The sequence below is a fragment of the Heptranchias perlo genome, chromosome 42 (genome assembly GCF_035084215.1).
Source record: "Heptranchias perlo isolate sHepPer1 chromosome 42, sHepPer1.hap1, whole genome shotgun sequence".
Classification (NCBI taxonomy): Eukaryota; Metazoa; Chordata; class Chondrichthyes; order Hexanchiformes; family Hexanchidae; genus Heptranchias; species Heptranchias perlo.
Window position 1 is genome coordinate 14,400,971 of NC_090366.1, and position 22,647 is coordinate 14,423,617.

General features: G+C 50.1%; 1 protein-coding gene across 1 annotated transcript; it reads right to left on the reverse strand.

The window, feature by feature from the left end:
- Positions 1-20,533: 20,533 nt before the first annotated feature.
- Positions 20,534-22,488, reverse strand: LOC137306245 (histone-lysine N-methyltransferase 2B-like). Its single transcript, XM_067975386.1, has 2 exons — positions 22,358-22,488; positions 20,534-20,829 (listed from the first exon to the last, which is right to left on the reverse strand). Exons 1-2 carry the CDS (start codon positions 22,430-22,432, stop codon positions 20,554-20,556), a joined length of 351 nt encoding a protein of 116 aa, XP_067831487.1. The 5' UTR covers positions 22,433-22,488; the 3' UTR covers positions 20,534-20,553.
- Positions 22,489-22,647: the final 159 nt, after the last annotated feature.

A 22,647-nucleotide genomic window follows, 5' to 3' on the forward strand; every position in this document is an offset into this window, starting at 1 on the left:
TCTGTGGGGGCGGGGGAAGGGGACCGTCCAGAAGTCGTGGTCCGTGTGGGAACCAATGACACTGGAAAGGAAAGGGTTGAGGTCCTGCAGTCAGAGTTTCAGGAGCTCGGGAGGAAGTTAAAAAGCAGGACCCTCCAGGTGGTAATCTCTGGGATTACTGCCAGTGAGTATAGAAATAGGAAGATAAGGCAGGTTAATGCGTAGCGAGAGACATGGTGCAAGAGGGAGGGCTTCAGATTCTTGGGGCATTGGGACCAGTTCTGGGGCAGGAGCGACCTGTTTAAGATGGACAGATTGCACCTCAACAGAGCTGGGACCAATGTCCTCGCGGGGAGGTTCACTAGTGCTGTGGGGGAGGGTTTAAACTAATTTGACAGGGGGATGGGCACCAGGATGCTGCATTGGAAAGAAGAAACCAGGGGCACAAAGGATTGGGAGAGACAGATAGCACTAGAGTAAGAAATAGTCCAGTGTTAGGTGGGATCAGACTAAGAGAGAGTACAAGAAAGTCTAAGATAGGTTTACGGTGCATGTGTGTAAACGCACAAAGCCTGGTAAACACGGTTGGTGAGCTGCAGGCACAAATAGCCACATGGGAATATGATGTAGTGGCAATAATGGAGACCTGGCTAAAAAAGGGCAGGATTGGAGACTAAATATTCCTGGATACAAGGTGTTCAGGAAAGAAATGGAGGGAGGGTGGCAGTATTGATTAAGGAGAATATTGCCGTGCTGGAGAGAGAGGATGTCCTGGAGGGGTCAAGGACAGAATCTATTTGGTTCGAGTTAAGAAACAATAGAGGTGCCATTACACTACTGGGTGTATCCTATGAACCACCAACTAGTGGGAAGGAGATAGAGGAGCAAATTTGCAGGGAAATTACAGAGGGGTGCAAGAACTATAGACCAGTGATAATGGGGGACTTCAACTATCCTAATATAGACTGGGATAGTGGGACAAAGAGGGGGAGGAATTTCTGAAGTGTGTTCAGGAGAACTTTCTGGATCAGTATGTTTCCGGCCCAACGAGGAAGGAGGCATTGCTGGATCTGGTTCTGGGGAATGAGGTGGGCCAAGTGGAGCAAGTGTCAGTGGGGGAACATTTAGGGAACAGCGATCATAGTATCATAAGGTTTAGATTAGTTATGGAAAAGGACAAGGAGCAAACTAGAGTAAAAATACTCAATTGGAGGAGGGCCAATTTCAGTGGGTTGAGAACGGATCTGGCCCGGGTAAATTGGAATCAAAGATTGGCAAAACTGTAACCAAGCAATGGGCAGCCTTTAACAAGGAGATGGTTTGGGTACAGTCCAGGGACATTCCCACGAGGGGGAAAGATAGGGCAACTAAAGCCAGAGCTCCCTGGATGACGAAAGAGGTAGAGAGTAAGATGAAGCAGAAAAAAGGTTGATAATACAAGTGAGAACCAGGCTGAATATAGAAAGTTCAAAGGAGAAGTGAAAAAGGAAATAAGAGGGACAAAGAGAGAGTGAGAGAATAGACTGGTGGCCAACATAAAAGGGAATTCAAAAGTCTTCTATAGGCATATAAATAGTAAACGGGTAGTAAGAGGAAGGGTGGGGCCGATTAGGGACCAAAAAGGAGATCTACGCATGGAGCCAGAGGGCACGGCCGAGGTACTAAATGAGAACTTTGCATCTGTCTTTACCAAGGAAGAAGATGCTGCCAAAGTCACAGTAAAAGAGGAGGTAGTTGAGATACTGGATGGGCTAAAAATTGATAAAGAGGAGGTACTAGAAAGGCTGGCTGTACTTAAAGTAGAGAAGTCACCAGGTCCGGATGGGATGCATCCTAGGTTGCTGAGGGAAGTAAGGGTGGAAATTGCGGAGGTACTGGCCATAGTCTTCCAAACATCCGTAGATACGGGGGGTGGTGCCAGAGGGCTGGAGAATTGTAAATGTTACACCCTTGTTCAAAAAAGGGTGTAAGGATAAACCCAGCAACTACAGGCCGGTCAGTTTAACCTCGGTGGTGGGGAAACTTTTAGAAACGATAATCCGGGACAGAGTTAATTGTCACTTGGACAAATGTGGATTAATAAAGGAAAGTCAGCACGGATTTGTTAAAGGCAAATCGTGTTTAACTAACCTGATGGAGTTTTTTGATGCGGTAACAGAGAGGGTCGATGAGGGCAATGTGGTTGATGTGTATATGGACTGTCAAAAGGCGTTTGATAAAGTGCCGCATAATAGGCTTGTCATCAAGATTGAAGCCCATGGAATAAAAGGGACAGTGGCAGCATGGATACAAAATTGGCTAAGTGACAGGAAACGGAGAGTAGTGGTGAACGGTTGTTTTTCGGACTGGAGGGAGGTGTACATTGGTGTTCCCCAGGGGTCGGTGCTGGGACCACTGCTTTTCTTGATATATATTAATGACTTGGATTTGGGTGTACAGGGCACAATCTCAAAATTTGCAGATGACACAAAACTTGGAAGTGTAGTGAACAGTGAGGAGGATAGTGATAGACCTCAAGAGGATATAGACAGGCTGGTGGAATGGGCGGACACGTGGCAGATGAAATTTAACGCAGAGAAGTGCAAAGTGATACATTTCGGTAGGAAGAATGAGGAGAGGCAATATAAACTAAATAGTACAACTCTAAAGGGGGTGCAGGAACAGAGAGATCTGGGGGTTTATGTGCACAAATCTTTGAAGGTGGCAGGGCAGGTTCAGAAAACTTTATTTAAAAAAAACATACAGGATCCTGGGCTTTATAAATAGAGGCATAGAGTACAAAAGCAGGGAAGTTACGATGAACCTTTTATAAATCACTGGTTTGGCCAAAACTGGAGTATTGTGACCAGTTTTGGGCACCGCACTTTAGGAAGGATGTCCAGGCCTTGGAGAGGGTGCAGAGGAGATTTACTAGAATGGGACCAGGGATGAGGGACTTCAGTTATGTGGAGAGACTGGAGAAGCTGGGATTGTTCTCCTCAGAGCAGAGAAGGTTAAGGGGAGATTTAATCGAGGGGTTCAAAATCATGAGGGGTTTTGATGGAGTAAATAAGGAGAAACTGTTTCCAGTGGCAGGAGGGTCGGTAACCAGAGGACACAGATTTAAGATAATTGGCAAAAGAACCAAAGGCGATGTGAGGAAAAACTTTTTTACGCAGCGAGTTGTTCTGATCTGGAATGCGCTGCCTAAAAGGGCGGTGGAAGTAGATTCAATCGTGGCTTTCAAAAAGGAATTGGATAAATATTTGAAGGGAAAATATTTGCAGGGCTACGGGGGAATGGGACTAACTGGATTGCTCTTACAAAGAGCCGGCACGGGCTAGATGGGCTGAATGGCCTCCTTCCGTCCTGTAACTAATCTATAATTCTAACTGCTAGGACTTGCCTTTAACTTGGAAAACGTCCCAAGGTGCTTAAAACAAGTGCCCCTGGATGGGCAGCACAGGAGGAGGCCATTCAGCCCATCATGCCTGTGCTGGCTCTTTGAAAGAGCTATCCAATTAGTCCCACTCCCCTGCTCTTTTCCCCATAACCCTGCAAATTTTTCCCCTTCAAGTATTTATCCAATTCCCCTTTTGAAAGTTATTATTGAATCTGCTTCCACCGCCCTTTCAGGCAGCGCATTCCAGATCAGAACAACTCGCTGCGTAAAAAAACATTCTCCTCATCTCCCCCTCTGGTTCTTAAAACTTAAATCTGTGTCCTCTGGTTACCGACCCTCCTGCCACTGGAAACGGTTTCTCCTTATTAACTCTTATCAAAACCCTTTTTAGCAGCACTTTATCACGTCAAAAACGTCACACAGTCTCAGTCGATTTGAAGTGTGCTTACTGTTGTAATGTGGTAGCCAATTTGCGCACAGCAAATCCCACAAACAGCAATGTGATAGTGACCAGATCATCCGTTTTAATGTTGGTTGAGGGATAAATATTGGCCCCAGGACACCGGGGAGAACTTCCACCTGCTGCTCTTCGAACTGGACTGCAGGATTGCATAGCTAAAGATGGATGAAATTATACAATACACCTGGCAGCTCCTTCCACCTAGGCACACAACTGTAAATGTGAATCAAAGTTTAACAGAAAATATTCATGCGTCACTCATTCAGCAGAAATATTAGTGACTTTTGCTGGTAGAGGGAAATCTCAGTGGTCTAGCAACGCCTTGATTTTAAAATTCTCATCCTCGTCTTCAAATCCCTCCATGGCCTCGCCCCCTCTCCCTATCTCTGTAACCTCCTACAACCCTCTGAGATCTCTGCCCTCCTCCAATTCTGGCCTCTTACCCATCCCCCCGATTCCCATCGCTCCACCATTGGCGGCCGTGCCTTCAGCTGCCTGGGCCCTGAGCTCTGGAATTCCCTCCCTAAACCTCTCCGCCTCTCTCTCATCCCTTAAGACGCTCCTGAAAGGACTCCCATTTCTGTAGTACCTTTCACATCCTCAAAACATCCCATAATGTTTCACAGTCATTGAAGTACTGGAAGCACTGGAGAAGATGCAAAGAAGATTTACCAAGATAATACCAGAACTGAGAGGTTATAACTATCAGGAAAGGCGGAACAGGCTGGGGCTCTTTTCTCTAGAAAAGAGAAGGCTGAGGGGTGACCTGATAGAGGTCTTTAAAATTATGATAGGGTAGACGTAGAGAAGATGTTTCCACTTGTGGGGGGAGACCAGAACTAGGGGGCCATAAATATAAGATAGTCACTAATAAATCCAATAGGGAATTCAGGAGAAACTTCTTTACCCAGAGAGTGGTGAGAATGTGGAACTCGCTCCCACAAGGAGTAGTTGAGGTGAATAGTGTAGATGGATTTAAGGGGAAGCTGGATAAACACATGAGGGAGAAAGGAATAGAAGGATATGGTGATAGGCTGAGATGAAGTAGGGAGGGAGGAGGCTCGTGTGGAGCATAAACACCGGGATAGACCAGTTGGGCCGAATGGCCTGTTTCTGTGCTGTACATTCGATGTAAGTACTTCTGTCCACAGGAATCACTAGACTAGTAAAAAGACCAATGTCCATCTGGTCCATCCTCCCAGTCGCCTGATACAAGGATAATTAGTTGTTAACTAATCATAACAATGAACCTCCATCAACCAGTCTCCGACAGCCCCAGACATGAGGTGAGGGGAACACAAGTGGTGGAGAGTTTTGGGAACCAGAGGTCCAAAGTCACCTGTTCCTCCTGAGCCCGTTACATCATTTACCACGTCGTGTCTCCAATTACTCATCGACTGTGTCCCAAAATATTATTTTTGGAATGAATTCAGCCTGATTTATATTTGAATCAATCGATACTAACATCTTTCACCCTCTCCCTGGAGAGCCTCGTCCATAGATTGACCACTCCCTTACTGAAATATTGTTGCCACAAGATTGGTTTTGACCTCAATCATCTTGAAATTTTAATAATTGAAGTGTGGTCACTGTTGTAATGTGGGAAACGCGGCCGCCAATTTGCGCACAGCAAGATCCCACAGACAGCGATGTGATTAATGACCAGGTCATCTGTTTTTTAGTGATGTTGGTTGAGGGATAAATATTGGCCCCAGGACACCGGGGAGAACTCCCCCTTGCTCTTCTTCAAAATAGTGGCCGTGGGATCTTTTACATCCACCTGAGAGGGGCAGACGGGGCCTCGGTTTAACGTCTCATCCGAAAGACGGCACCTCCGACAGCGCGGCGCTCCCTCAGTACTGGCCCTCCGACAGCGCGGTGCTCCCTCAGTACTGGCCCTCCGACAGCGCGGCGCTCCCTCAATACTGGCCCCGGAAGTGTCGGCCTGGGATTATGGGGCTCAAGTCTCTGGAATGGGGGCTTGAACCCCCCGACCTTCTGATTCAGGGGCAAAGGACGTCCTGAGGATGAGATGCGATCATTTATAAATGCAGGTTCTTTCCTCCTTGGACCCCCCACCCTGCATATTGCAATGGAATAATTGCCTGACTTGTTAACGGTGAGAATATCTTCAATCAGCTGTCGGTAAGTAGCGAACTACCCAAAACAGCAGACGCTCTTAAATGGGTTTTAAACTGTGCCTATGTAAATTAATTGGTGGACAATTGTGTCCATTTAACTCACAAGAAAGCAGGATCTGGGGCGAGGTTCGTCCTTGATTCAGAGGTAGCTCTGTGTTCTGGCCTCAATGTGTCACACACAAGGCCGACTCTCTTCCCTTGGGCAATGTTGTTAACTAATGACTCCATGATATTCCTGAATTAGCAAAGCATTTAGTTCCTGCCCTGAGGTGACTAATAATAAAATAAATAAATAAATCTGCTGGGCTATTGGGTGTGTAACGATCGCATTCTAAAATCCAACTCGGAGGGAGCGGGAGCGGGAGGGAGAAATCTCTTTACACAAGAGGGTTGGGGTTTTGCCAGTAGGGAGTGGTTGAGGCAGAGACCAGAACATCTCTTAAAAGTGATTAGTTTGGGATTGATACAGGACTATGGGGAGAGAGCGGGGCAGTGGGATTAGTTTGGGATTGATACAGGGCTATGGGGAGAGAGCGGGGCAGTGGGATTAGTTTGGGGATTGATACAGGGCTATGGGGAGAGAGCGGGGCAGTGGGATTAGTTTGGGATTGATACAGGGCTATGGGGGGAGAGTGGGGCAGTGGGATTAGTTTGGGATTGATACAGGGCTATGGGGAGAGAGCGGGGCAGTGGGATTAGTTTGGGATTGATACAGGGCTATGGGGAGAGAGTGGGGCAGTGGGATTAGTTTGGGATTGATACAGGGCTATGGGGAGAGAGTGGGGCAGTGGGATTAGTTTGGGGATTGATACAGGGCTATGGGGAGAGAGTGGGGCAGTGGGATTAGTTTGGGATTGATACAGGGCTATGGGGAGAGAGCGGGGCAGTGGGATTAGTTTGGGATTGATACAGGGCTATGGGGAGAGAGCTGGGCAGTGGGATTAGTTTGGGATTGATACAGGGCTATGGGGGGAGAGTGGGGCAGTGGGATTAGTTTGGGATTGATACAGGGCTATGGGGAGAGAGTGGGGCAGTGGGATTAGTTTGGGGATTGATACAGGGCTATGGGGGGAGAGTGGGGCAGTGGGATTAGTTTGGGATTGATACAGGGCTATGGGGGGAGAGTGGGGCAGTGGGATTAGTTTGGGATTGATACAGGGCTATGGGGAGAGAGTGGGGCAGTGGGATTAGTTTGGGGATTGATACAGGGCTATGGGGAGAGAGTGGGGCAGTGGGATTAGTTTGGGGATTGATACAGGGCGATGGGGGGAGAGTGGGGCAGTGGGATTAGTTTGGGATTGATACAGGGCTATGGGGAGAGAGTGGGGCAGTGGAATTAGTTTGGGGATTGATACAGGGCTATGGGGAGAGAGTGGGGCAGTGGGATTAGTTTGGGATTGATACAGGGCTATGGGGAGAGAGCGGGGCAGTGGGATTAGTTTGGGATTGATACAGGGTTATGGGGAGAGAGCGGGGCAGTGGGATTAGTTTGGGATTGATACAGGGCTATGGGGAGAGAGCAGGGCAGTGGGATTAGTTTGGGATTGATACAGGGCTATGGGGAGAGAGCGGGGCAGTGGGATTAGTTTGGGATTGATACAGGGCTATGGGGAGAGAGTGGGGCAGTGGGATTAGTTTGGGATTGATACAGGGCTATGGGGGGAGAGTGGGGCAGTGGGATTAGTTTGGGATTGATACAGGGCTATGGGGAGAGAGTGGGGCAGTGGGATTAGTTTGGGGATTGATACAGGGCTATGGGGAGAGAGTGGGGCAGTGGGATTAGTTTGGGGATTGATACAGGGCGATGGGGGGAGAGTGGGGCAGTGGGATTAGTTTGGGATTGATACAGGGCTATGGGGAGAGAGTGGGATTAGTTTGGGATTGATACAGGGCTATGGGGAGAGAGCGGGGCAGTGGGATTAGTTTGGGATTGATACAGGGCTATGGGGAGAGAGCAGGGCAGTGGGATTAGTTTGGGATTGATACAGGGCTATGGGGAGAGAGCGGGGCAGTGGGATTAGTTTGGGATTGATACAGGGCTATGGGGAGAGAGCGGGGCAGTGGGATTAGTTTGGGATTGATACAGGGTTATGGGGAGAGAGCGGGGCAGTGGGATTAGTTTGGGATTGATACAGGGCTATGGGGAGAGAGCGGGGCAGTGGGATTAGTTTGGGATTGATACAGGGCTATGGGGAGAGAGTGGGATTAGTTTGGGATTGATACAGGGCTATGGGGAGAGAGCGGGGCAGTGGGATTAGTTTGGGGATTGATACGATTGAATTGTAGTCACTGTTGTAATGTAGGAAACGCGGCAGCCAATTTGTGCACAGCAAGATCCCACAAACAGCAATGTGATAAATGACCAGATAATTTTTTTTTTGCGATGTTGGTTGAGGGATAAATATTGACCCCAGGACACCGGGGAGAACTCCCCTGCTCTTCTTCCAAAAAGTGGCCATGGGATCTTTTACGTCCCACATGAGTGGGGCAGACGGGGTCCTCGGTTTAACGGCTCATCTGAAGACAGCACCTCAGTCAGTGCAGCGCTCCCTCAGGACTGGCATTGGGAGTGTCGGCCTGGATCATGGGGCTCAAGTCTCTGTAGACATGCTGGAATATTTCCAGGGATGAGGGACTTCAGTTATGTGGAGAGACTGGAGAAGCTGGGATTGTTCTCCTTCGAGCCGAGAAGGTTAAGGGGAGATTTAATCGAGGTGTTCAAAATCATGAGGAGTTTTGATCGAGTAAATAAGGAGAAACTGTTTCCAGTGGCAGGAGGGTCGGTAACCAGAGGACACAGATTTAAGATAATTGGCAAAAGAACCAGAGGGGGAGATGAGGAGAATGTTTTTTACGCAGCGAGTTGTGATGATCTGGAATGCGCTGCCTGAAAGGGCGGTGGAAGCAGATTCAATAATAACTTTCAAAAGGGGAATTGGATAAATACTTGAAAATGAGAAATTTGCAGGACTGTGAGAAAAGAGTAGTGGAGTGGGACTAATTGGATAGATCTTTCAAAGAGCTGGCATTGGCAGGATGGGCCGAATGGCCTCCTTCTGTGCTGTTCGATTCTACGATTTCTATTCTGCCTGACTAACCCCCTGGACATCTTTTTGGTGAATTGATATTCAAGCAGGAATTCTTTCTTAAATCCAACAGCTCGCTGCAAATTGATAAAATGATTCTAGAACTAGGAGGGGCAATTAAACCCGAGGAGGCAGCTGGAGATACACAAGATGCAAACAATGGCAGATGAACTGCAATGCAGAAAAATATATAAAAGTTCTTAGATGAATCATCTCACAGGTCATTTCAGGTATTCGAGACACGTTAATCTGTTTCCAGCAATCAATTCAACTACAAACATCCTTTATGTCTTTTACCGTGTATGTTTGATTGGCAGTTCAGTGTGAGTCTCGGAGATACTTTAATTGTCAAAAGAGTTAAGAGTCTCATATAGGCTGTCATCATTTATCAGCAACTTTGAAGCTCAGAGAGAGAGAGAAACACAGAGAAAGAGAGAGAGAGAGTAGCCAGAGGCTCTGTGCAAAGATACCCAAAAAGTTCCCCAAGTAAAATATTTCAGGGATGTCACCAGGTCCGAGTTTGCCGTGAGTTTCAGCATCAGCGATGTGACAGTTTATTATTTTCTCTGTTCAGACGAGGATTTAAGGGTTCACTTATTATTGTAAATCTGCTGTCGGTCTCTGCTAGTGTTTGCAGTTTATTGTCTGTTCTCCAGGCTGATGGTGTTTGTTCTACCTCGATTCAAGGTCACCTTGTCAGGCGCACGTGATGCTCGCAATAGACTGAAAACGCCAAAGTCTCTGCCTGAGCCCTGGCCGCGCTACAGTCACCCGGATGCGAGGCAGATGAAGACACAATACGACTCTTCGGGAGTGGGGGATCGCTTGCTGGAAAGTCTCGGGCGCCAGAAAGAACGAACTTGAATTTATGCCGTGCGCATCACCACTTCAGGACACCCTCAATGCGTTTAACCAGCCAGCGAAGTAGTTTTAAAGTGTGGTCACTTCCGCCTGGCCTCTTGAATCAGAAGGTCGTGGGTTCGAGCCCCCGTCATGTCGGAAATGGAGCAGCCAATTTGCGCACAGCAAGATCCCACAAACATCAATGAGATAGCGGCTAGATAATTTTTTTTTAAAGTGATGTTGGTTGCGGGATAAATATTGGCCCCAGGACAGTTGTACCGTTATTTGAGAAAGGGATAGACGGAGTAATTACAGGCCGGTCAGCCTAACCTCGGTGGTGGGCAAATTATTGGAAACAATTCTGAGGGACAGGATAAATCGTCATTTAGAAAGGCACGGATTAATCAAGGACAGTCAGCACGGATTTGTTAAAGGAAGATAGTGTCTGACTAACTTGATTGACCCTCCTTGTTGTCGCCTCAAAAAAGTCGGTGAGGGTAGTGCGTTTGATGTGGTCTACATGGATTTTATCAAGGCTTTTGACAAGGTCCAACATAGCAGACTGGTCAGGAAAGTAAAAGCCCATGGGATCCAAGGGAAAGTGGCAAATTGGATCCAAAATTGGCTCAGTGGCAGGAAGCAAAGGGTAATGGTCGATGGGTGTTTCTGTGACTGGAAGGCTGTTTCCAGTGGGGTTCCACAGGGCTCAGTACGAGGTCCCTTGCTTTTTGTGGTATATATTAATGATTTAGACTTAAATGTAGGGGGCATGATTAAGAAGTTTGCAGATGATACAAAAATTGGTCTGGAACTCACTGCAGGAAAGGGTGGTAGAGGCAGAAACTCTCATCGCATTTAAAAAGTACCTGGATGTGCACTTGAAGTGCTGTAACCTACAGGGCTACAGACCAAGAGCTGGAAAGTGGGATTAAGCTGGATAGCTTTTTCTCGACTGGCACAGACACAATGGGTCGAATGGCCTCCTTCTGTGCCGTAAATTTCTACGATGATGACACCGGGGAGAACTCCCCCTGCTCTCCTTCGGAATAGTGGCCGTGGGATCTTTCACGTCCACCTGAGGAGGGCAGACGGGGAGCCTGGGTTTAACGCCTCATCTGAAAGACGCCACCTGTCAGGTGTACTGTACAATTTCAGCAATCTTCAGCCATGCGTTGGAAGTCTCGGTCTATTTCAAAGAAGAGCAGGGGGAGTTCTCCCCGGTGTCCTGGGGCCAATATTTATCCCACAGACAACACATCAAAAAAAGAACAGATGATCTGGTCATTTATCACATTGCTGTTTGTGGGATCTTGCTGTGCACAAATTGGCTGCCACGTTTCATATATTACAACAGTGATGGGCTGTAAAGCGTTTTGGGACGTCCTGAGGTTGCAAAGATGCGATAGAAATGTACAGCACAAAAACAGGCCATTCGGCCCAACTGGTCTATCCTAGTGTTTATGCTCCACACGAGCCTCTTCCCTCCCTTCTTCATCTCACCCTATCAGCGTGTCCTTCTATTCCTTTCTCCCTCTTGCTTCCCATTAAATCCATCTACTCTATTCGCCTCGACCACTCCTTGTGGTAGGGAGTTCCACATTCTCACCACTCTCTGGGTAAAGATGTTGTCCCGATCTCTCGTAGTTAAGACCACACTCAAATAGTTTCTTCGTCGATGGGTCGGAGCTCGTCCTTTTCGCCCGACCCCGTTGAAGGACGGGTCGGAGGGAGCGTGCTGGTGGGCACCAGGTTCACAAAAGTCAGCGACCAGATCGAATTCCGCATCAAATGGTTGAAAAGGACCCCGCCCTCTGACAATTGGCTCAATCTGGTGTGGTACGCGAGGGACCAGAACGTCCTGACGCCGCACAAGGATTACAAACGTCGGACAACGTTCTACCCCACTAATCCGTCTGTAATTATCCGTGATCTCCACCCTTCGGACTCTCGCCAATATAAGATCTGCGTACTGATTGATCAGAATGACACGGAGAAGTGTGGCCTCATCAATCTTATCATTCATGGTGCGTTTATCTCTCTTTTATTCGAATTGCGTACAGATTTCACCTGTTCTCCTCTCTGCACCCCCCCCAACATACACACCCTTGCTGGGTTACAGGTTTCAAGGGTAATTCGTCTGAGGGGCTATTCTTCCTGTGACACTGGGTGGGGGAATCGAGGCCGCCCAAGAAAAAAGTTCAATGATCTTACCGGGGCGGACAAGGTAAGAGATGACAGCTGCACTGAATGCCCAGTCCCAAGGATTTATCCACTCTCACGCCCTCCTATGACTTGGGTAGCACCAGGGACAACCCTCCGAGATCTCTGCACTCCTCCAATTCCGGCCTCTCGCCCATCCACCGATTTCCATCGCTCCACCATTGGCGGCCGTGCCTTCAGCTGCCTGGGCCCTAAGCTCTGGAATTCCCTCCCTAAACCTCTCCTCCTTTAAGACGCTCCTTAAAACTTACCTCTTTGACCAAGCTTTTGGTCACCTGTTCTAATGTCTCCTTATGTAGCTCGGTGGCAAATTTTGTTTGATAATCGCTCCTGTGAAGCGCCTTGGGGACGTTTCACTGTTAAAGGCGCTGTATAAATTCAGGTTGTGGTTCCCTCTCCTCTCTCAGGTACCCAGTGCATACAGATCCGTGTACCGTCTGCAGCTCTTGCGATTCACTGTACACTCATAGCGTGACTGTCTCGTTGTAACCACATGGCTATCTCTTTGATCAGTGCGGTCGGGGAGATAGAATAGAACCAGACCTCACACAATCCAACACCCTAGGCCCCGTCTTAAACACTTTGACAACCAGGCGTGCGGCATTGTAAAATAAAAAAACAGAAAATGCTGGGAGATACGCGGCAGGTCAGACAGCATCTGTGGAGGGAGAAACAAGAGTTAAAGTTTCCAGTCGATGACCTTTCGTCAGAACTTTCTAAATGGTAAAAAGTTTAAAAACAGTGGGATGTCCAAAGGGACTTAGGGGTTCAGGTACATAGATCATTGAAGTGTCATGAACAGGTGCAGAAAATAATCAAGAAGGCTAATGGAATGCTGGCCTTTATATCCAGAGGACTGGAGTACAAGGGGGCAGAAGTTATGCTGCAGCTAGACAAAACCCTGGTTAGACCGCACCTGGAGTACTGTGAGCAGTTCTGGGCACCGCACCTTCGGAAGGACATATTGGCCTTGGAGGGAGGGCAGCGTAGGTTTACCAGAATGATACCCGGACTTCAAGGGTTAAGTTATGAGGAGAGATTACACAAATTGGGGTTGTATTCTCTGGAGTTTCGAAGGTTAAGGGGTGATCTGATCGAAGTTTATAAGATATTAAGGGGAACGGATAGGGTGGATAGAGAGAAACTATTTCCGCTGGTTGGGGATTCTAGGAGTAGGGGGCACAGTCTAAAAATTAGAGCCAGACCTTTCAGGAGATTAGAAAACATTTCTACACACAAAGGGTGGTAGAAGTTTGGAACTCTCTTCCGCAAACGGCAATTGATACTAGCTCAATTGCTAAATTTAAATCTGAGATAGATAGCTTTTTGGCAACCAAAGGTATTAAGGGATATGGGCCAAAGGCAGGTATATGGAGTTAGATCACAGATCAGCCATGATCTTATCAAATGGCGGAGCAGGCACGAGGGGCTGAATGGCCTCCTCCTGTTCCTATGTTCCTGGAACTGGAAGAAGAGCAGGCGATCACTTTGCTGAACGCACCCCATTCAGTCCGCAACCGTGACCCTGTGTTGCCGGTCGCTTGCCACTTTACTTCTCTGTCCCACCCCTACTCTGACCTCCCTGTCCTCGGCCTTCAGCACTTTTCCAGTGAAGCTCGAGGAACAGCCCCTCATCGTTCGTTCAGGCACTTCACAACCTCCCGGACTCAACACTGATTTCAATAACTTCAGATCAGAACCACTGCTCCCATTTTCTCAGACAGCGGGTGCTGGTAATGGTTCTGCTGTTGCCTTTTACACCTCCTCTAGACCCATCTCTTGTTTCTCTACCTGCCCCGTTCCCACCCTCCTTCCCTCCCTTTTGTCATTTAATCACTCCTGCCCACCCCCCACCCAGTCACAAACCTTCCTCCTTTTGTTCTTTCCTCTCCTTCCCGGCTCTGTACTTGCTTAAAAACTTTTAAATCGCTAACTTCTTCCAGTTCTGACGAAAGGACCTCGACCTGAAACATTAACTCTTATTGCTCTCTTCCCCTGATGCTGCCAGACCTGCTGAGTGTTTCCAGCACTTTGTTTCTCAATTCAGTTTTCCAGCATCCCTAGTATTTCACTCCTGTGTTTTCGTTAGTTTATCACTCACAACCCTCGCTGGGGTACAGGTTCCACTGGATCACCAACTAGGCTAACACCTTCCACCTCTTCCCTTTAAGCACTCTATCTTTGAGCCTCCCTTCATCTATTAACACTCATGGACTCCATCATCTCCAGCACAGGCAGGATGGGCCAAATGGCCTCCTTCTGTGTTGCATCCTATGATCTCAAGATCTCCCTTTTTCAGTCAGTAAGGGGTGACGATGAGTGTACTCCCCCACCCCCGCAAATGCACTATTAGGGTTCCTCAGTGCTCGAGTCTCTCAAATCTACTAGGAACACAGTATCAGGAGGAGGCCATTCTGCCCCTCGAGCCTGTTCTGCCATTCAATTAGATCATGGCTGGTCTGTATCTTAACTCCATCTACCCGCCTTGGTTCTGTAACCCTTAATCCCCTCACCCAACAAAAATCCATCAATCTCAGTTTTGACATTTCCAATTGACCCCCGGCCTCAACAGCTTTTTGGGGGGGGGAGAGAGTTCCAGATTCCCACTCCCCTTTGTGTGAGGAAGTGCTTCCCGACATCACCCCTGAACGGCCTGGCTCTAATTTTAAGGTTCTGCCCCCTTGTTCTGGACTCCCCCCACCAGAGGAAATAGTTTCTCTCTATCGACCCTATCGAATCCTTTAATCATCTTAAACCCCTCGATTAGATCACCCCTTAATCTTCTACACTCGAGGGAATACAAGCCCAGTCTGTGCAACCTGTCCTCGGAATTTAACCCTTTTAGCCCCGGGTATCATTCTGGTGAATCTGCGCTGCGCCCCCTCCAAGGCCGATATATCCTGACGATGACTGTCCCCAAATGCTTGAGAGCTCAAGAGGGGGTCTAAAAGCTACTGATCGGAAGGAAGAGGGTGCATCAGCCCCAATTGATGAGGTTAATACACAGTAGCACCGCTGGCAACAGAAGATTAGAAAGGAATTGGTGCAGGTTCCAATAACCAATGACTGACCAGCCCGCCTGACTGTGCGAATGGGACCTGGACTATAGACCTGTCACTGGATTCTAAATATCATTTTAACAAATCTTTTTGTCCTCCTCCATACATTTATTTGAATAGAACAAAAAAAAAGCTAATGTACAGCACAGAAACAGGCCATTCGGCCCAACTGGTCTATCCTGGTGTTTATGCTCCACTCGAGCCTCCTCCCTCCCTACTCCATCTCACCCTATCACCATATCCTTCTATTCCTTTCTCCCTCATGTGTTTATCCAGCTTCCCCTTAAACCCATCTACACTATTCACCTCAACCACTCCTTGTGGGAGCGAGTTCCACATTCTCACCACTCTCTGGGTAAAGAAGTTTCTCCTGAATTCCCTATTGGATTTATTAGTGACTATCTTATATTTATGGCACCCCTAGTTCTGGTCTCCCCCCACAAGTGGAAACTCGACGTCTACCCTATCGAACTCTTTCATAATTTTGAAGACCTCGATCAGGTCAAGTCGGTATCAACAAGTGGAGGCCAAGTTTTGTCGCTACTCACTGTGGCCTCTGTCACGTTCCAAACTCGGAGGGAGAATTGCGCCATCGTCCTGTCCCCCGCGCCGACTCTCTCTGGGCAACTTGACGCCCTTCCGTGCCTCATCCAAATGGCCCATTCTTCGCGGCCAAGTCCAGACGGATATTCGACTCGGGAGGGCATCGCAGACAAGACCCCCTTCCCACTCCCCCCCCCCCCCCCCCTCCAGCCGAATCCCATCCTCGCCTGTTTTGCGAGGGAGGGACTCGCACCCCTGGTTTGCAACAGAGCAGCTCATCCGACCCCATGACGTCCCACTGGGTTTGGTTAATACGAATTTGCCCCTCCGTTCGCCCCATAACCCCCACCCCCCCAATTCCAATATTCATCACCGCCCTCCTGACGATACCGCCACTTGCTGGGATAAACTGTAAAGCTGCCAGGCACCCTCCGGTACCTGTTTTTGCGCGAGCGCCGACAAGCTATTTGACCCTGGAGGGCGTCACGCGCCGACCGATCCTGCCCTCACTCCACACGGAATGGAAGGTTAGTCAGAGACGGGACCTCAGCTCGATTTTTTTTCCCCCCCCTCTCTCGCCGCACTGAGGCCAGGTGTGACGGTCAGCTAACTCAATACAGCGAGGAGGGGACAGGGGTATAACCTCGGTCTGTTGTGGCTCGATTCCATGCCAGGAAGGGGCCATCAACCCGAACCCCCCCCCCCCCCCCCCCGCTCCTGCAGAATCATAAGATGATACCGCACAGGAGGAGGCCATTCGGCCCATCATGCCTGGGCTGGCTCTTTGAAAGAGCTATCCGATTAGTCCCACTCCCCCCCTCCCTGCAAAATTTTCCCCTTCAAGTAAACAGAGAAAGAACAAACTCCCATTTCTATCACGCCTTTCGTCACCTCAGGACGTCCCAAAGCACTTTACAGCCAACAAAGTACTTTTGAAGTGTGGTCACCTCTTGTGTTGCAGGAAACGCGGCAGCCAATTTGCGCACAGCAAGATCCCAGAAACAGCACTGTGATAAATGACCAGATCATCTGCTTTTAGGTGTTGATTGGAGGCATAAAATATTGGGAGAACTCCCCCGGCACGTTCTTCGAAATAGTGGCTGTGGGATTTTTTACGTCCATCTGAGGGGGCAGACGGGGGCCTCGGTTTAAGGTCTCACAAGAAACACGGCATCTCCGACAGTGCGGCGCTCCCTCAGTACCGACCCTGTCAGTGCAGCACTCCCTCAGCACTGACCCTCAGGGAGCGCTGCACTGTCGGAGGGTCGGTGCCGAGGGAGCGCTGCACTGTCGGAGGGTCGGTGCCGAGGGAGCGCCGCACTGTCGGAGGGTCGGTACTGAGGGAGGGCCGCACTGTCGGAGGGTCGGTACCGAGGGAGCCCTGCACTGTCGGAGGGGCGGTACCGAGGGAGCCCTGCACTGTCGGAGGGGCGGTACCGAGGGAGCCCTGCACTGCCGGAGGGGCGGTACCGAGGGAGCGCCGCACTGTCGGAGGGTCAGTACTGGCACTGGGAGTGTCGGCCTGGATTGTGGGGCTCAAGTCCCTGGAGTGGGGGCTCGAACCCACGACCTTCTGACTCTGAGGCGAGAGAGAGAGCCACACCAAGGGGGAACTGTGGGAAACAACTGCGGGAGGAGCAGCCTGTACCTTTGAACAACTCAACATCTTTATTAAGGAAACCATTTCTTAAATAAAAAAAGTGCATAGAAAATAACGGGTTTTAGAAATATCTATACAGATATGTACAACTTTTTTTTACATGAAGTCATCTAGCAAGGTTCTTTTCGATTCTAGAAAACGAGAGAGAGAAAAATAATAACAACACAGCCAGACTGGGAAAAGCCTCCTTCATAATCCGTACAGCCCCGAAGGTGGGAAGGTGGGCAATGGAATGATTCAGGTTCAGCTTTTGCGGGGGGAGGGGGGGCGGGGAACGTGGAACAGAGGAGCCGGTGGGTTCACGAGCAATCGACAAGGGCCGCGATGGGGTAAGCAGCGGCCAGACCGATGCACGCACGCGCACAGACACCGAGAGACGCTCGTTCCGGGACACCGCCGTTATCTAGCGCGCACTGAATTCGAGTAAAGCTCCCCTCTCGTTACTTTCTCCCTAGCGTGTATTTTTTTGTGTGGGTTCAGGATCACGAGGTTCTGCTGCTTTTATAGTTCACTGGCCGCGTCGAATTGCCCTTTTTATTAGGTGGGATTCAGAGGATTTTTTCCCCCCCCTGGTGTTTTGGGGGGGGGGTTTTGGGTGGGGGAGGGTTAGATCGAACTTTCCCCCCCTCTTTCCCCCAATGACTCCGGGGGGGAAACAAAGAAATCATTGCTCTAGATTTGATCCCGCACGACCCGGACCTAGAGACACAGATCTCAGGGTACACACGAGACCACCTCCTTCTCCGAACCAGACGGTAGGGGGGCGTTCGCACACAACACGGGGGGCTCAGGGACCGCGTGTTGTGCGTAGCACGAGCTGTGGAGGAGGGGAGGGTGTGAGGTCCCACCTGACCCCTTTCCTCCGACATCCTTCTCACATCTTTGCGACTGAGGTCGCTGTTACAGGGCTGCTGCTTTCTGAAACGTTCCTTTTCCCTCAACTCCCAACCTCTTCATTTAGGGGGTTCCCCCATCCCACCCCCTTTCTCCCCCCCCCCCCTCCACCCCACCGCGGGAATCGGACCCGTTTAGGGTACTGGTCACCCTCGCTGATCCCACGAGGGGAGGTGGAGGGTGGAGGTGGGTCTGTACAGTACTTGGAGAAGCAAGTGTGCAAGGGAGGGGGTCTGGCAGGGGGGTGGGGGGAAGGGAGGTGGGATGAAACCCCCCTCCCCCCAATATCCTGGACTGCCTCCATGGCCCCCTCCCAGGAGAACTTTGATCAGGGGCCACGATCTGACCTGGAAACACCCGCTGCCGGAGGTAGGTAGGGCCTCTCTGCATCGACGCAAAACTGCAGGGGGCCAGGGTGTGGGGCGTGAGGGGAAAGAGGCCCAGAAGTGTGGGAGGGAGGGGCATTGGGGGAGAGGGAGGGGCATTGGGGGACAGGGAGGGGCATTGGGGGCCAACGAGCATTTGAAGAAAAGCCTCTCTCCCCACCTCTAGACTTTCCTACTCCAGCGATCTATTCTCACCTGGTTGATTTGTTGAATTTTTAAGTGTCGGCTTAAAAACAGGCTCATGGTTTAACTCTGCCAGGAGAGAGAGAGAGAGAGAGAGAGAGAGAGACCCCCCAGAGCAGCCACGAGCACAGACTTTAAAATAGTTTCTGCTGGGAATGAGCGAGTGAGCTGGGCAATAGTGGGACAGATCCGGCACTGAGACGAGATCCACGAGAGATCAGGTCAACTCTCTCTCTCTCTCACACAATGGTAAAAGGTTCTAAAACACGGCCACAAAAGGGCTCATCGTTTTTTTAAAAAAAATATGTAAAACTGACTTGGTTTCGATACCAGGTTTAAAGGGAGGCGCAGTGGCCATTCAGACTTCAGGTGCTGCACCGTCAAGCCTCGGACGCACCCAACTCCGGGCGTGGGGTTGTATCGAAGACCCTCCCTCTCTTGTCCCCGGCCGAATTAAGTGCGTTTCCCCCCCCCACCTCACCCAGGCTGAGTTAGCGGGAGACTCACAGGGTCGGGGGGGGGGACACACTGCGTCTCATAAACGCAGTGATCTCCCGACCGGTGATCTGTGAGGGAGCAGCATCTCTCTGCCTCCACAACACCTCCCCCTCCACCAACCTCTCTTGCAGAGCTCACCTGGAGTGCCCCAGTAGCAGCGATGTGAAAGAGATTCCCACCCCCCCGCCCTCGCCTACCCGCGTTGGTTTGTTAGACCAGGTCTCGAGAGGCCGCTATCCGGTGGGTGGGGGGTTTGGTACGCGGAGAATATTAAACCCATCGGGGCAGAATATCCTGCCGTAAAATCCGCGGGACCTGCCTCGTAACCCGTCCTTACGTTGTACACGGACGGACGGGGGGCGGGGGGACCTCCAGCGTCTGAGACCCATATCTGCGGGGGTAAAACGCAAGTCCCAAAGGTTTTTTTTTTGGGGGGCGGGCGGGGGGGGGGGGCTGGACTGACTTGATTCTCTTGCCAAACCCCAGTAATGGAAGGCCAGCTCCACTCGCCCTCCAACTTCTCCGCACTCAGTCTTTCGAGCACCGACAGTTTCTCAGCCACACTGACCGTCCCACAGGGGGCCGATGTGACACTCCCCCTCGGAGTCACCGAGTTCCCCACCCCGCGCTCCCTCCCCCGCAAAAAAAGAATCAGATTCTTTTTTTTTAAGGAAAAAAAGCAAAAATTCGCAGCCTTTCCTCATTATTCCCGCAAGGTAATCCCGTTTAACCCCATTGGGACAGTGGGGAGATCTTTCCCGATCGGAGCACGACGCCAGTGCGTTGCAGTAAACCCCTCCCGAACGCACGATGAGGGGTGGGGGTCGTGTGAGGAGGGGGGGGGGCGGGGCGGGGCGGGACACTATTTTATAGCACGTTCACCAAAATATAAAAGAGTGGTAAAATATTGCTGTTGCCACGAGCTTCAGAACATCAGAAGCCAGCTCCGTCTGCCTCCCACCACCCACCCCCCAACCCCGAGAATCTAGTTCCCCCCCCCCCCCCATCCCCACCAAGAATATCCAGCGACCCCCCCGCCCCCCCCCCCCAAAGTGTCTGCCCGCCCCGCCCCGCCGAGAGTCCGGCGTCCCCATAGAGAGTCCAGGGTCTGCCCCCACTTCTCGTCGCCTCCTAAGGTCACGTTTTGCCCCCCCGCCCGCCGAGAGTCCAGCATCTCCCTCCCCCCCCCCCCCCCTCCCTCTCCCCACTTCAGCTCTGGTCAGTTGAGGAACCTCCTGCATTTCTTGGCCCCGCAGTTGCAGGGGAGCTTGTTGCTGGCGTCCTCGATGGGGAACTTGTAGTCGTAGGTCAGCTCTTCGCCCCGGTAGATCTTGCGCATGGCGAAGATCACAATGTGCTTCTGGCCCTCCACGTTGATCACCCGGGAGTAGCAGTTGGGCTCGCAGGAGTGGTTGATGAACCGGGCTGCGTTCCCGTGCATCGTTGCGTCCACCACCTCAAAGTCGTCAATGCGGAACATGTAACAACCGATCCCCTGCGCGCAAGAGAGAGAGGGGGGTGAGAGTCAATGAAGACATCTGAATTACATCGAACGTACAGCACAGAAACAGGCCATTCGGCCCAACGGGTCCATGCCGGTGTTTATGCTCCTCCCTCCCTACTTCATCTCACCCTATCAGCATATCCTTCTATTCCTTTCTCCCTCATGTACTTACCCTTTATAAAACACTGGCTGGAGTATTGTGTCCAACTCTGGGCACCGCACTTTAGGAAGGATGTCAAGGCCTTGGAGAGGGCGCGGAGGAGATTTACCAGAATGGGACCGGGGATGAGGGACTTCAGTTATGTGGAGAGACTGGAGAAGCTGGGATTGTTCTCCTCAGAGCAGAGAAGGTTAAGGGGAGATTTAATCGAGGGGTTCAAAATCATGAGGGGTTTTGATAGAGTAAATAAGGAGAAACTGTTTCCAGTGGCAGGAGGGTCGGTAACCAGAGGACACAGATTTAAGGTAATCGGCAAAAGAACCAAAGGGGACAAGAGGAAAAAATATTTTTACGCAGCGAGTTGTGATGATCTGGAATGCGCTGCCTGAAAGGGCGGTGGAAGCAGATTCAATAATAACTTTCAAAAGGGGAATTGGATAAATACTTGAAAAGGAAAAAGTAACAGGGCTCTGGGGAAAGGGCAGGGGGGAGTGGGACTAATTAGATAGATCTTTCAAAGAGCCGGCACAGGCACAATGGGCCGAATGGCCTCCTCCTGTGCTATGTAATTTGATGATTCCCCTTAAATCCATCTACACTATTCACCTCAACCACTCCCCTCGTGGGAGTGAGTTCCACATTCTCACCACTCTCTGGGTAAAGAAGTTTCTCCTGAATTCCCTATTGGATTTATTAGTGACTATCTTATATTTATGGCCCTCTAGTTCTGGTCTCCCCCACAAGTGGAAACATCTTCTCTACATCTACCCTATCGAACCCCTTTCATAATTTTAAAGACCTCTATCAGGTCACCCCTCATCCTTCTCTTTGCACAGTGCTCCGAGTGTGGTCTAACCAAGGTATAAGGAGACCAGAACTGTGCACAGTGCTCCAAGTGTGGTCTAACCAAGGTATATGGAGACCAGATCTGTGCACAGTGCTCCAAGTGTGGTCTAACCAAGGTATATGGAGACCAGATCTGTGCACAGTGCTCCAAGTGTGGTCTAACCAAGGTATATGGAGACCAGATCTGTGCACAGTGCTCCAAGTGTGGTCTAACCAAGGTATATGGAGACCAGATCTGTGCACAGTGCTCCAAGTGTGGTCTAACCAAGGTATATGGAGACCAGATCTGTGCACAGTGCTCCAAGTGTGGTCTAACCAAGGTATATGGAGTCCAGATCTGTGCACAGTGCTCCAAGTGTGGTCTAACCAAGGTTCTATACAAGTTCAACATAACTTCTCTGCCTTTCAATTCTAGAAATCAAGTTAATCATCACTCCAGGACACACATACAGACCCCAGACCCCACAGCATATACGCGGGGACACGCAGACACTCGGTACATTGGACAATTACCTTGCTGTCATAGTATTTTTCCCGCTTGTCCGTTAACACAGATCGAATTACAATGCCGGAATATTCTATCACCATCTCCCCAGCATCAATGTTTCTTTTACAGAAGAGACCACGACCATGAATCGCAGACCTGCAGAGCAAGGGCGGGGGGGGGGGGGGGGGGTGGGGGAGAAAGAGAGAGAGACGGGGGGTGAGAGGGACATCACAGTAACAAAGTGCAAACACATTCTAACCACACAGTCAAACAACAACAAATTGCATTTATATAGCGCCTTTAACGTAGTGAAACA

Coding starts and splice junctions, on each gene's coding strand:
- LOC137306245 (XM_067975386.1), bottom strand. CDS start 22,432: ATGGTGATAGAATATTCCGGCATTGTAATTCGATCTGTGTTAACGGAC. Junction 20,830..22,357: donor AAAAATACTATGACAGCAAG/GTAATTGTCCAA, acceptor TCTTGCGCGCAG/GGGATCGGTTGTTACATGTT.